The following is a 12,830-nucleotide window of genomic DNA, read 5'->3' on the forward strand; positions in this document are numbered from 1 at the left end:
CAAGGCTCTCCGTCTAGGAAATTAACGCTTACACAAGATTGCATCTAACAATTCTGAAGTTATGAAGTCTTTTGACACTGAAGACCTTTCAAGTGATCTGAAAAATTTGGATTTTGCTGTTGACAGTTTACCAACACAACGTAGTTTAGGACTGAATTGGAATTTAGAGTCAGATTCATTTTTCTTCAAAATATCAAAAGATTCCAAATCTTACACAAGACGGGGTGTTTTATCAACCATTAACAGTATTTTGACCCCCTGGGTTTTTTATCCCCAGTGATAGTCCAAGATAGTCAATCATGAGAAGTCTGCTTCAAGAAACTCCCAACTGGGATGAACTTTACCGCAAGATCAGGAGTACAAATGGAAGAAATGGAAAGAGTCGTTAGATGTTTTAGAGACTTTATTCATTATGAACGAGAATGTATTTTCATGATTCCTGGATTCGAACCACCGAGAAGAAAAACCATGTGTTTTGTGACGCTTCCGAGGTTGCCATATCAGCAGTGGCCTATGTGGAAAACCAAGGACAATATGGATTTATCTTAGGAAAATCAAAGCTGACTCCATTACACGGACATTCAATTCCTCGTTTGGAGTTATTTGGAGCAGTATTGGCAGTTGAATTTGCTCAATCAGTGTCCGAACAGCTAGAAATATCTATTGAACATTTCAAGTTCTATTGTGATAGCAAGGTGGTTTTAGGATACATTTCAAATCATTCTAGGAGATTCTACCAATATGTTTCTAACAGAGTGATGAAAATTCGTAAAGTAACAAAGTCCGAACAATGGTTTTATATTCCAAGTGAACGAAATCCAGCAGATGAAGCAACAAGACCAATTCACGCCTCTGAGTTGCAGCACAGCAAATGGTTGGAAGGACCAGAACAGTCAGAACTGTATCCACGTTCTCAAGAAAAGATTTTATATGAACTAATAGATCCAGAATCTGACAAAGAAATTAAACAGGAAGTCAGATGTTTGAAGACCAATACATCAGATTTTGTGATTGGTGACAGTCTAGCACGAATTTCCGAATGGCCTAAAGTTGTGAAGTATGTTGCAAGACTTAGACATTTGGCAAATCCATTCAAACATGACGAAAAAGATTCTGACTCTAAATGTTTTGGATGGCATGATTGTAGAATTTGAAGAACTTGGAGATATTTGAAGAAGCTGAGAAATTTATTATAAAAACAATGCAGAGAGAATCTTTTAAAAAAGAAATTCAATTCATTTTGAAGGGAATACCAATACCAAAGGACAGCACGTTGAAAACATTGGGACCCTTTATAGATAACAGTGGAATACTGCGCATAGGAGACGACTCAATCAAATACAGCTGAGTAGGTATGAGAAAAACCCAGTTATAATTCCTGGATCACACTCACTTGCAGCAATATTTGTACGTCATCATCATGAATCCAATAAACATCAAGGTCGTCATCTAACGGAAGGTGCCCTTCGTGCTGCCGGATATTGGATCACAAGTGGAGTTATCTTCCCTTGGCGGAAGTTCATTTTTTGCTTTTCCTTTTCCCCGTGCAAGCTCCATGAACGGAGTGTTTTTTGTGTATTTCTGCACGACTTTAGAACTATTTACCATATGATCCATGCTTGTCACCTCACCATGTAAGTTAATTTTTATATATTTGTATGCATAAATTATCTTTATTAATTAGTATTATTATTTAAGAAGAAATTCAAAGATAAAGTGTTTACTACTGTGAACTGTTGTAAAGAAAATGGCGTCTAATTTGAATCATGTTTTCTAATCTTTTATGGTTGTAATTGAGAGTTTATAAAGTATACTAGTTTATAATTTAAACAAGGTGGACGATTTATTTATCAGCTTATTTTTATGAAATTTATTATCTTCTGTATTTTTTCTTAGAACTGTTTTTTTTTTTTTTTTGAAGTTATTTACCAAATGATCATAGACATTCTCTACCCAACATATGAAATAAAACAGTAGAAATTGTGAAGTCTTGGTCCTATGTTAAAAATTACCAAACTTTGAGATGACCTCTTAAACAATGGCATTGGTGTACGTGGCACTAAACATCTATAGGATTATTTTTAATAAAATACAATAACTATTATATTATTATAAGATTTTTTTAAAAATACAATAACTAGTAAGTAGTTGAGGAAGAAAACGGACTCATATGCTCTCATATATTTTGATCGCTTTATAAAGTGTGTGGGGGGGGGGGGGGGGGGTGGCGGCAGAACGAAAATGAAATGTTTAGTTTATCTTGCGTAGGATTTTCTACTCTGGGGGGTAAAAATAGTATTCCATAAAGGTACAATATAAAAGAATACTTGTATGCAAACATAAGTGTAAAATTCGAATACAATATTTATTTTTTGTCAATCTATCGAGGGGTCATATGGCACAATATCTTTTAAACGCCCATTGTTGATTAGGTGAGCGATATGGCCCCATGGGCATCTTGTTTTCTATACCATCTAAAGATTTGTCGCTTACGTCATATGATGTGTCATCTGCATACATTGTAACCAAAGAGTGTTTTAGATATTTTGAATAGACATTTATATATAGAATAAAAAATAGTGGTCCTAAAATTGACCCCGAGGGACTCCTAAAAATATATCTTTTTCACAAGACAACACACCTCTCAAACTAACTTATTGCATTTAATCTACAAGATAATATTGAAACCATTTAAATGTATTTAGAAAAATTCCAAACGACTTAAGCTTGTGTAGAAGCACTTTATGATTGACTGTATCAAAAGCCTTGCAACAGCGTTGAACAAAACCCCAATAAGTTTTCCATCATCCATATTTTTGAACCATTTATCTGTTAGACAATTTAGCGCAGGTTCAAATAAATGACGTGGCCGAAAACCAGATTGTCTTTTGTTTTTTTAATTTTTCATGGATATATATTCATAAAAGAACGAAAACCATGACGTTCAATAATTTTGCTCATAACTGGCAAAATAGATACAGGTCAGTAATTGTTTATTGTTATATGTTATATGTGCATCACCCCTTTGTGCAATGGGACTACTCTAGCTCTTCCATGCATCAACAAATTTACATGAGGATATAGGCTCATTGATAATAAAATGTAAAATATCACCTACATGATTAAATGACAACTTTAAGTTTTACAGACAATCCATTAATGCCTTTGGCTTTTGATGTTGCCATTTTAATAATTTGATTTGCAAGACTCTCAATTATTATTTTTTTGGAATTTTTAATGAACCTGGTGGTTTAAGGTTGTGGAAAAAGAAGAATCACCAAATGTTTACCAATTTCATGCTTCATGCTACAGAAGAAGTCATTAAAACATTTAGCCATAGATTCAAAAGATGTAATAGTACCGCTTTTAGTTTGTGATTGTAAGCATGATGACAAATGCTGTTTCGATGGTAAAAACGGTTTTATAAGCGGCCACATGTCTTCTGAACGATAAGTACACTGATCGATTGCTTCTTCCACAAAGTCCCCTTTTTCTTCTCTGATCTTGAGGGTGACAAGATTTTTGCTTGCCTTGTAAAGTTCCCGGTGGTCTGCTGATTTGAATCGTAGTGCTCGTTTGTGTAGATATTCGCGATTTCATTCAAATTTCATCAGTTATTCACTGCTTTGAAGTAACATTAATTTTAGTTGTCGTTCTGAAAAAGGTAGGTGTTTGTCTGTTTCTTTGAAAAAATTTGTTTTTAAATCGTCCTACATTTGATTTATATCACTCAATTTCTTAATTTCATTCCACTCTACTGCAAGGAGATCTTTTTGGAATTGGTTCTCATCTAAATTCCGGAAACTACGAGATTTTATGCTAACATAACAATTGGTAGCACTTTTTATTTTCTCTCGTACGGTATAAACTAAATGGTGGTCACTTATACATATATGTATTACGCCGGGTTTGCACATATTTCAAGGCTCGGACACATAGATATGGTCAATGAGAGTGCTGGATTCTTATGATACTATAGTGGCCTCTATTACCGTTAAAGAGCTGTGTTTCTAAGCTTTGGGTTTCCATGTTTTTATCTCAGTGTATAGTGTGTTAAGATCAAGCGATAATGTAGATCTACTTGAATTGTTTATCTTAATGCAGACTTCTCCCTATACTTGATAACGTGCCTTGTAAAGATAAGAACATGTCCGTTGTCTTTTATCAACTCAGTAAGTTGTTGTTGTTTTCTTTATAATATCGTCAATGACTTATATTCGAACATCGAATATATTTATAACGTTTTTGTTTTGTAAAAAAAAAAAATCGTTACGTTCACCTAATCAGTACTTAACAATGGCCATTGCATTGCAAATTTAGCGATAATGGCAACCAATATTCGAAAATGTGCTTTACAAAGATTTAAGAAATTATGTGTATACTTAAGTGTACAATACATGTGTATATATTTAATGTAAAATCAGGTAAATATCTCAGTTATGTGTTGTTCATAGTTTTAATGATATCAAACAGAAACGTTACAATATAAAACGTTGTACTTTTACAAGGTGTACTTGTTATCGCTATTTTTATTGCATAAATAGTCGATAGATTGAGTGACGATGTTACTGTCACCCAAACAGTCTTGATTTTAAAATTTTAAAGTGTGAAGGTGTTGATAACTTTTTGTACTAAATGCAAACAGTAAAATCATAAGAAAATAAATCAAATTTTAATAAAAAAAAATAAAAATAAAAGATACCTTAATGATTTATTTCAGTTGTATTTGTCGTTATTAACACTTTAAATTGATTTTTAATTGTAGTTTATACATTTCATCAGTAATATTTTGAAAATATTTAATCGTACAATGGCTGAAAATTATAAAAATATAAACAAGAGACCCATTGGGCCACATCGCTAACTTGAGCAACAATGACTTTACATTGGCTTTCAAAGTATATTGTACCATATGGCCCCTCGGTAGAATGACAAAAAATAAATACCGTAAAGTATCCGAATTTTACACCTACTTTTGCATACACTTAATCTTTAACATTGTACCTTTATGGAATATCATTTTTACCGACAATAAGAAGATCCTATACAAGATATAAAACTAAACATTTGGTAGAGGTACACTGTTAACATCTAATTCCCTTATTTTCGTTCTCCTCCTTCCACAATTTTATAATGCGATCAAAATACATGAGAGCATAAAGGTATATTTTTTCCTCAACGACTCACTAGTTATTGAATTTTTTATAAATACATTATAATAGTTATTGTATTTGATTTTTTTTTAATCCTATATATGAAAGAAGAAAATTATACCCCAATGCGCTGAATTCCTCAAATAGAAAGTATTCAAAACTTAAATTGGTCTTCCTTATTATAAACAAATGGTGTTTACCTGGCGTGAACTCGTGTGAAGTTTTATAACCTTACTCACTTGATCGATGAATACACTCCAAGAAAAAATGTTGTCACGTGATATGTTAAATAGCTATTATAATTAATGTATTGACAGGCATATCACTTTATTTTACTAAGGCAAACACCTTATTTTCATCTTAATTCAAAAAACAAAAACGGCTACAAACGAGGATGATTTTCCGCTCTAATATATTATTAGAAATAGCGATAATGCCTTTATCCCTGTAACAGAAATGTGTTAGAACTATGAAAACTTTTAACCTGTCGTTTTTAATTACTCTTGTCTGAAAAACTATCAGAATTGGTGTAGATTTCATATAATTCATCATATAAGGAGGGGGCCCCAGAAAGACAATACAGCATAATATCCTTTTAATTTTTTCTACTTAAGTATTTAACGTTAGCGAGAAATTTCTAATGTTCAACCAAAATTTCAGCATCAATCATAGAATTCTGCTTGGTTTGAGTCGTTTTTGTTCACATTAGTTTATTACATTCAATTAAAGATTTTTACAATTTGTATGTTCAGCAGTTAAAATGCAAAAAAAAAAATAAAAAACAAAAAAGAATGGCCTCAGCTCTGTGTACAGACATAGAATTGTGAGAAAAGTTCTTTATCTTGCTTATAATTCGAGGCTTGACCCTCAAATATAGCTAGTAAATAGTAAATTGTAAACAATTAAAACAGAAGAAACATGCACTAAAACAAATAAAGGGCACAGTTTATTTTATATATATATATATATATATATATATATATATATATATATATATATATATATATATATATATATATATATATATATACCGAGTTACCGAAAGAATGAATTGTATATTAGTTTTGATTCTACATTATTTTATACTGTATCTGCATGCATAATATTGTTATTTGAACAGACTTTACTAGATAGTCGTAATCTTTCTTCTGCAATATTCCTTTATTCTTTAACAGATCTTTCAATAATGTTGCTTTATTTGTATCTTCCCGATTTTGTTTGTTTGTTTGTTTGTTTGTGTGTTGAAGGATTCACAATGATCAGGTTCTTCCTCCTTATCGGGTTTCTTTCATACACATGCGTGAGCAGAGAAGTAAATCCTGGAAACTGTGAAAATACGATTCTAGAAAATTTAGCGGGCTTCATCAATACTTCGTCATCTCATTTAACAAAAGAGGTCCTAACGACATTCTTCCTTCGTACCAATGGTGAGAGCAGATTCAATATTACAAAGGAAAGAAAATGCAAGGACTATGGTCAAAATTATCAACAGGTTTGAAATTTCTTTGCTTTGATAAAAACTATTTAACATGTGATCCCGAATCAGATCGTTGGAAAGGTGTTTTCATTTGGTGTTGCATTATACACTTGCATGTCTTTTTTAGTTCTTAGAGAAAACTAGTTTGCACCTTTCTAGACACACGGTTTGTGGAAACTCATACTTCAAGATCAGTGTGGCGACTCTTATGATCTTTCTTCACTTAGATCGATATATTTGTTCAGAACATAGTGAACCGTACCAGGCTTATGAAGAACAAATAAACCGAATAATAAACATTTTGCAAATGACCAGTCGTCATATTCACCATGACAGAAATAGGACTACTTCACCAACAATTCAGGTAATTCTTGGTTCATAATTTTAAGCATGTATATAAACAAGTGCATTGCTTTATGAGTGTGATTGACCTTTTGTGTCTGGTTACTTTAAGAAGTGCCTCAATGAAAACAAGCTCCAAAAAATAGTGGACATCATTCTTAGCAATGAACAACGTTTCCAACACCAACACTTAAAACGAAATTCAAGAAATATCCAGCAAAGTAATTTTTATACTCTTTCCGAACACTCATCAACACAAACAACCAGTCAAGAGAATAAGCAGCTCAACACGCTTTTCACCAAGCCAACGTTTACAACTTCAGCCACTATTGGCTCTGAGTCAAATATCACCATGGATCAAACGACGTTTACTTCTATGAAATCTTATTTCAAGGGCATGGAAACACATTGCTTCTTGGGAGTAACTACCAGACATCCTGTTTGTATTGGCCTGAATTCTACATTTCAGTTTACGTCATTCTATTGTATGAAAGGCCGCGAGTCAAATATATTCAAATGTGCGAAATACAAAAGAATCACACAAAGTCAGCAAACAAAAAACTATACTTTTACTCTAGTATTGATATCGTCATTCAGTAACGAAACTGTCCAGGAATTGTATAGGTTTGCTGAACAAGTTGACTTTCAACCTCCATTTGAACGTCTATCATGGATCATTAAATATTTATCTTATAAACCTTCAAAATTATATTTAAATTTGGATCGGCCTACTACTCATTTTGATGAACAGGATCTTGTAGAGAACATATCAGCTCAAGCACAAACATTGAATTCACTTCATATGACTACTACAAAGAAACCAAATCACAAAACCACACAAAAAGAAATGGGGACACCTAGGACACATGGAAGTGCAAGGAAATATCAGCATGATGTTCATCATCACGTGACTGAACAAGAGGTCCGTGCTGCTCTGATAGTATATGCAGTGATCAAAGGCAAGTATTGTTTTTACTTAACAGCATGCATCTTTCTTAATGCTATCATTTCGTCTTCGTTATACAGGTTCAATATTTTTCCTTTTTTTTTTTACTTAGGATACATGCTGCAGCCAAGTGATTTACCTTGCCCAAAAGATATCCTTCAAAGTTTATTCTCATACTGGGGCTCATCAAAATCTCAATATCTTTCAATGAAAGGTTCAATTTTTTTTTTTGTACACTGCATCATTTCTTTTTATATTCGATAGAAAAGAAGCAGTAAAAATGTTATTTTTAGAACCGTCTGCAATTCTACATTGTAAAATCACCTTCGACAATAATCAATGTGAACCTGTTTAAAAAATATATATATTTATTTTCACAGCTATCGAGAAAAAATTCCAAACACTGTCCGACAAAACTTTACTAGTTAGCCACGAAACACATGCTCACAAAAGGAGATCTTCCTTAGCTGAACCACGTGCCTTACCTCTGAGACACAATTCAAAATTCGAACACCCTATAAGTCTTCCATTGAATAATGATCAACAATTGTCCAAAAGGCATGAAAATGGTCACAGTCATGAACATTCCCCTGATTATAACCATGAACACTTTTCAAACCCTGAACATAATCATGGACATCAAGCTCATGGACATCCCAGTCAGTGCTTTCACTTATTGTCACCCTTACTCAACGAACATCGTGAACACTACAGAGAGGAAATAGCTAAAGTCAAATGGGTATAGTTTACTTATCGGTGTAGTCTCATTTGGATTTTGTTGTTCTCTCAATAACTAGTAAACAATCCTTACTTTGTTTAAAATTCATTGCCTAAACCTACATATCCTCCAAAAAATAATTGATTCCTTATGAGAATATTTAGTTTATTGTAGAATTTGAGTGACATTCCAAGCCTCTATTTTAAATCAAGGACGTCTCTCAGTATACAGGATTTACAGGAAATAGCGCCCGCCCTGCTTCTGTTGCTGCTTACTGGTGAAGACAGGGTGGAGTCGCCTAAAGATTTGCCTAGAGTAACATATATACAAAGTAAGTGATGGTGTCTATTTTTCATAATATCAAATTGATGCATTCTTCTCCTTAAGCAAAGAATTATTTACCAAACATTATATTTGAAACGCTGACTAAATTTCCAGTAAAATGCCAATGCGTACAAAAAATTCTAATATGGGAAAAACTATACCAGAAACATCAAGAAGAATAGCTGGCTAACGCTATTAATGTACCTAGTTTTGTGTATCAAACGCTTTAATTTTCAAATACCGGTTGGACATTGGCATTTTAATACCGATATCTTTAATCCAAATACTTTAAAAAGGCGTAGTCACAATAATCAAAATTTACTTTCTCGTTGCTAATGTTTACAATGCTTTAGTAGGGCATTTCTATTAGTTAACCGAAAGTGTCAGTGTCAGTCGTCGAGTTATATGGGAGATACATAGCTCAGAATTGTTTGTAATGCAAACAAAGCTCCGATCATGCTTTTGTTTACATTTGAAAATTCTAGGTGCAGATCTTAAATGAATGTGAAAAACGCCAATTTTGTATGTTCAAAACAAAAAAAACAGATAGAAATATCAGCTTGAAAATGTTTTTCTGGTATATTGAATCAATGTAAAAATTAACATGGCATCAGCCTTGTTTACAAAACAAAGAATCGTAAGCACTGTATCTTGCTTATAACTCTTCTACCGACACTCAAATTTTGTAATATTATTAGAAATACATTTTAAAGCATTGTAGACAATATGGATAGAAAAATAAAATTTGGCAAAAATCGTGACCATGCCCCTTTAATAAAGAGTTGGAGTTTAGTAAGGAGATAGCCAAAATAGGGGAAATGTGTTCGTCATTTGAGCTGCCAAACAAAACCCCTTATTTAGGGATCCCTTACTAGGGATTGTTTATTACAATCTAATACCTGCATTTGAGTTAACCAACTTCACCTCACTTACCTATACGTTACAGCATTTACAGGACACCAATATCGAATTTATTGATATTTTGCATTTTAGGCTACGGATTGGGTACACTTTGTGTAGTTTTCCTAAGCTTGGCTTCAGTTCTTGGAGCCATTTTCATTAAAATCACTGGGACAAAGAAGAAGGCCTTCCTTTTGTCCTTTTTGTTGGCTCTTTCAGTTGGGTGTCTGCTTGGAGACGCAATACTGCACCTTGTACCGTCTGTAAGTTGGATTCCAATCAAAATTTTTCTGTTTGAACAATAATAGTCATAATTGTGGATCCTCAGAAAAAAAATATTGCATGTTTAGTATGTTGTTTTTCAATTATTATCACTTCAATTATAATTCATTTTACTGAGCAGATCATTTTGATTAAAATTATGTCTCCGTGATTTTGACAGACTCTGGGATTCCACGAGCATGACAATCAGGGTAAGCTGGTAATTCTCTTGGTGACAATGTACGGCTTCTTCCTGATTCAGCTCCTAGTCAGCCTGTTTCACAAAAACCATGACCATTCCACGGTATAACATTTTGTTTTTTAAATACGGTATCATTGTTTCTTAAGTTCCGTTTCCTCTGTTTTAAATGTTATTACGTGATATTTTATTTTATATTTTAGATTTTTATGAAAGACAGTAAAAAGACGCACAATTTGAATATGACTAAAAATGAATCTTTCGAAATTGAGAATAAGGTAATGAACATTTCAAAATATACCGACATATCACCTATCATGTATCGTTAGTTTCTAGTTTCATTCTTCTTGTTTATAACTTTAGGCTAGAAAAGATGAGACAGCACTAAACAATATTTCAACAGAAGATAAACAAATGGAGAGGCAGGAATCAAATGAAAGTCAGAAAGATCTTACCATCGAGGAGTGTCCTTCGGAATCCAACGTCTCCACAGCAGATAGAGGTAAATGTGAGCATAGATATTTATTTACATAAATGTACCATTATAAACATTTCTGAAAACATATCACCAGAACGCAAAATCTATTCTAAGAACAGAGGTTATTTTTAAATACAATCAAACTCCAACAGATCTACGGCGGATAAAGCCTTGATTTTTAATATGTTAGGTTTTTAAGTCGATGGCACTGCTATAAAATCTCAGTTAATGTCTCTGTAAATGATCAGGTAATATGTTAAAATGTGAGATAACAGTATTCAATCTTTGTCTAACTTGTAATTGCAATCAGGAAAAAACAACTTGGTACAAACTTCAGTTGATGCAATGTCTGTGGTTATTCTAATAATACACTGTGTTAGGATTAGGGCAATAAAATGTCTGAACGTTCCCATTCTCCACAGATCTTGTCCCCGCTGTGTGGATGGTCATCATAGGCGACTGTGTTCACAACTTTGCTGATGGTTTGGCAATTGGTGCCACCTTCACACAGAGTCTAACAGAGGGGCTATCCACTGCTATTGCCGTCTTATGCCACGAAATACCACACGAACTTGGTGAATTTTATCTTCATTGACTTACGACGCAACTGTCAAAGATTATGAAATACCAAACCCATAAATATAGCTTATCATATTTGCAACAAAATTTAAAAACGTGCATTGCAGACTTGTTTTGCTATGTTAAGGTGATTTTGCCATTCTTCTGGCTGCGGGATTCTCAGTGAAGAAGGCAATAGTGGTCAACCTCCTCTCCAGTATCACGGCTTTCATTGGTCTCTACATCGGCATCTCCGTGGGTGAGGAGTTTAGGATCTGGATCATAGCAGCGGGCGCCGGCATGTTTCTGTATATCTCTATGGTAACCATGGTGTGTGTATTTCATTATCATAACAATAATGCTTTGTCACGTACTTGCAGCCATTTTATAAATATCGCCCATTTTTATTTTGGTAGATAATGCTTAGCATTCAATTAAAGGTATTGTAAATTCTTTATTAAACGCAAGGAATGTCGCGGATATTGAAATATTGCTTTCGTTTTTTGGATAGATGTAAACTACAAATGAAACTATGATAAAACTTCGGCGTTCACGGTTTGATATTCTCGCGATTAAATCGCGGAATTAAGTACCTGCGTAAAAAAGGAATCTTAAGTAGTGGATGGGTTTCACATGTTTATTAATAATTAGCGTCAAATTTTGAAAGTGTAACAGTTCTGCGCAACTTTGGTTTTGCTCATCATGATCAGTCGCTCTAATAATTCAGCCTGCACAATAAAATTTGAGTTGAATTCATTTTGCCAAACATTGGACCTCTGACAATCGACGCTTTATTTGGCTTATTTCAGATTCCTGAACTGGTTCGAATATTCAGAAACAACACTTGTAAAGAGATGTTTTTCTCCCTCAACCTGGGCTATATCCTTGGAGTTGTGGCGATGTTGCTTCTAGCCATTTACGAAGATCACTTGAAAATTGTCTAATGCCAGTGTTTTTATTTGTTTTGTTTTTTTGTATTTTGTCTGTTTACTCCTTATCTATCGTTTGTAAATTCGTTCAATTAGAAATACGTTTCTGTTCATATTTCGGGAATGTGATGAGGCAAAGAACTTATGCTAGCGGAATATAAATCGATAAAGGTTTGTTACATGAAAACCATAACTGCAGGTATTACAATTACCACACACCCATCTTTAACATCCTATAAAGCAGGAACAAATTGATGTTACAGTTATAGCATAAGCGTGTGACAAACTAAAGAAAAAACACATTTGCTTTCCTACAAATCTAGCCTCAAATTTAATTAAAAATATAAGGAGAAACCCGACATTCTCTCTGATAACCATCAGCTCGAGCACGATGGTGGTATGATGACTCTGGACTCAACAATTCAATAATCTGATGTCAAGGTATTTACTCATCACCAATATAACTACTCAACAACCTTGTTCTGAAGCTGGTGAATTCTTCAAAACAACATGCTTAATCTGATTAATATCTAAAATTTAGGCAC

At 33.4% G+C, this 12,830-nt stretch overlaps 2 protein-coding genes across 4 annotated transcripts; both read left to right on the top strand.

Moving 5' to 3' along the window:
• Positions 1-422: 422 nt before the first annotated feature.
• On the top strand, positions 423-1,154 carry LOC136270323 (uncharacterized). Its single transcript, XM_066067680.1, has one exon. The coding sequence runs from the start codon at positions 423-425 to the stop codon at positions 1,152-1,154; it is 732 nt and encodes a 243-aa protein (XP_065923752.1).
• A 2,946-nt stretch (positions 1,155-4,100) lies between these two features.
• On the top strand, positions 4,101-12,311 carry LOC105325486 (zinc transporter ZIP12). 3 transcript variants are annotated; one of them, XM_034458291.2, is made up of 14 exons: positions 4,101-4,172; positions 6,401-6,645; positions 6,758-6,994; positions 7,085-7,931; positions 8,031-8,132; positions 8,299-8,657; positions 8,811-8,967; positions 9,954-10,123; positions 10,303-10,425; positions 10,524-10,598; positions 10,684-10,828; positions 11,221-11,373; positions 11,505-11,686; positions 12,166-12,311. In XM_034458291.2, exons 1-14 carry the CDS (start codon positions 4,148-4,150, stop codon positions 12,298-12,300), a joined length of 2,955 nt encoding a protein of 984 aa, XP_034314182.2. In that variant the 5' UTR covers positions 4,101-4,147; the 3' UTR covers positions 12,301-12,311. The 3 variants fall into 3 exon arrangements, with proteins under 3 accessions (XP_034314182.2, XP_034314183.2, XP_034314184.2); XM_034458292.2 differs by having other exon boundaries at positions 7,088-7,931; XM_034458293.2 differs by having other exon boundaries at positions 4,102-4,172; positions 10,684-10,822.
• Positions 12,312-12,830: the final 519 nt, after the last annotated feature.

The sequence above is a fragment of the Magallana gigas genome, chromosome 7 (genome assembly GCF_963853765.1).
Source record: "Magallana gigas chromosome 7, xbMagGiga1.1, whole genome shotgun sequence".
NCBI lineage: Eukaryota > Metazoa > Mollusca > Bivalvia > Ostreida > Ostreidae > Magallana > Magallana gigas.

Excerpts from the sequence above, each read along its gene's own strand:
- LOC136270323 (XM_066067680.1), top strand. The coding sequence starts at position 423 with ATGTATTTTCATGATTCCTGGATTCGAACCACCGAGAAGAAAAACCAT.
- LOC105325486 (XM_034458291.2), top strand. The coding sequence starts at position 4,148 with ATGTCCGTTGTCTTTTATCAACTCA. Across the intron at positions 7,932-8,030 it reads AGTATATGCAGTGATCAAAG|GATACATGCTGCAGCCAAGT; the intron begins GCAAGTATTGTT and ends TTTTTTACTTAG. Across the intron at positions 8,658-8,810 it reads AAATAGCTAAAGTCAAATGG|AATTTGAGTGACATTCCAAG; the intron begins GTATAGTTTACT and ends AGTTTATTGTAG.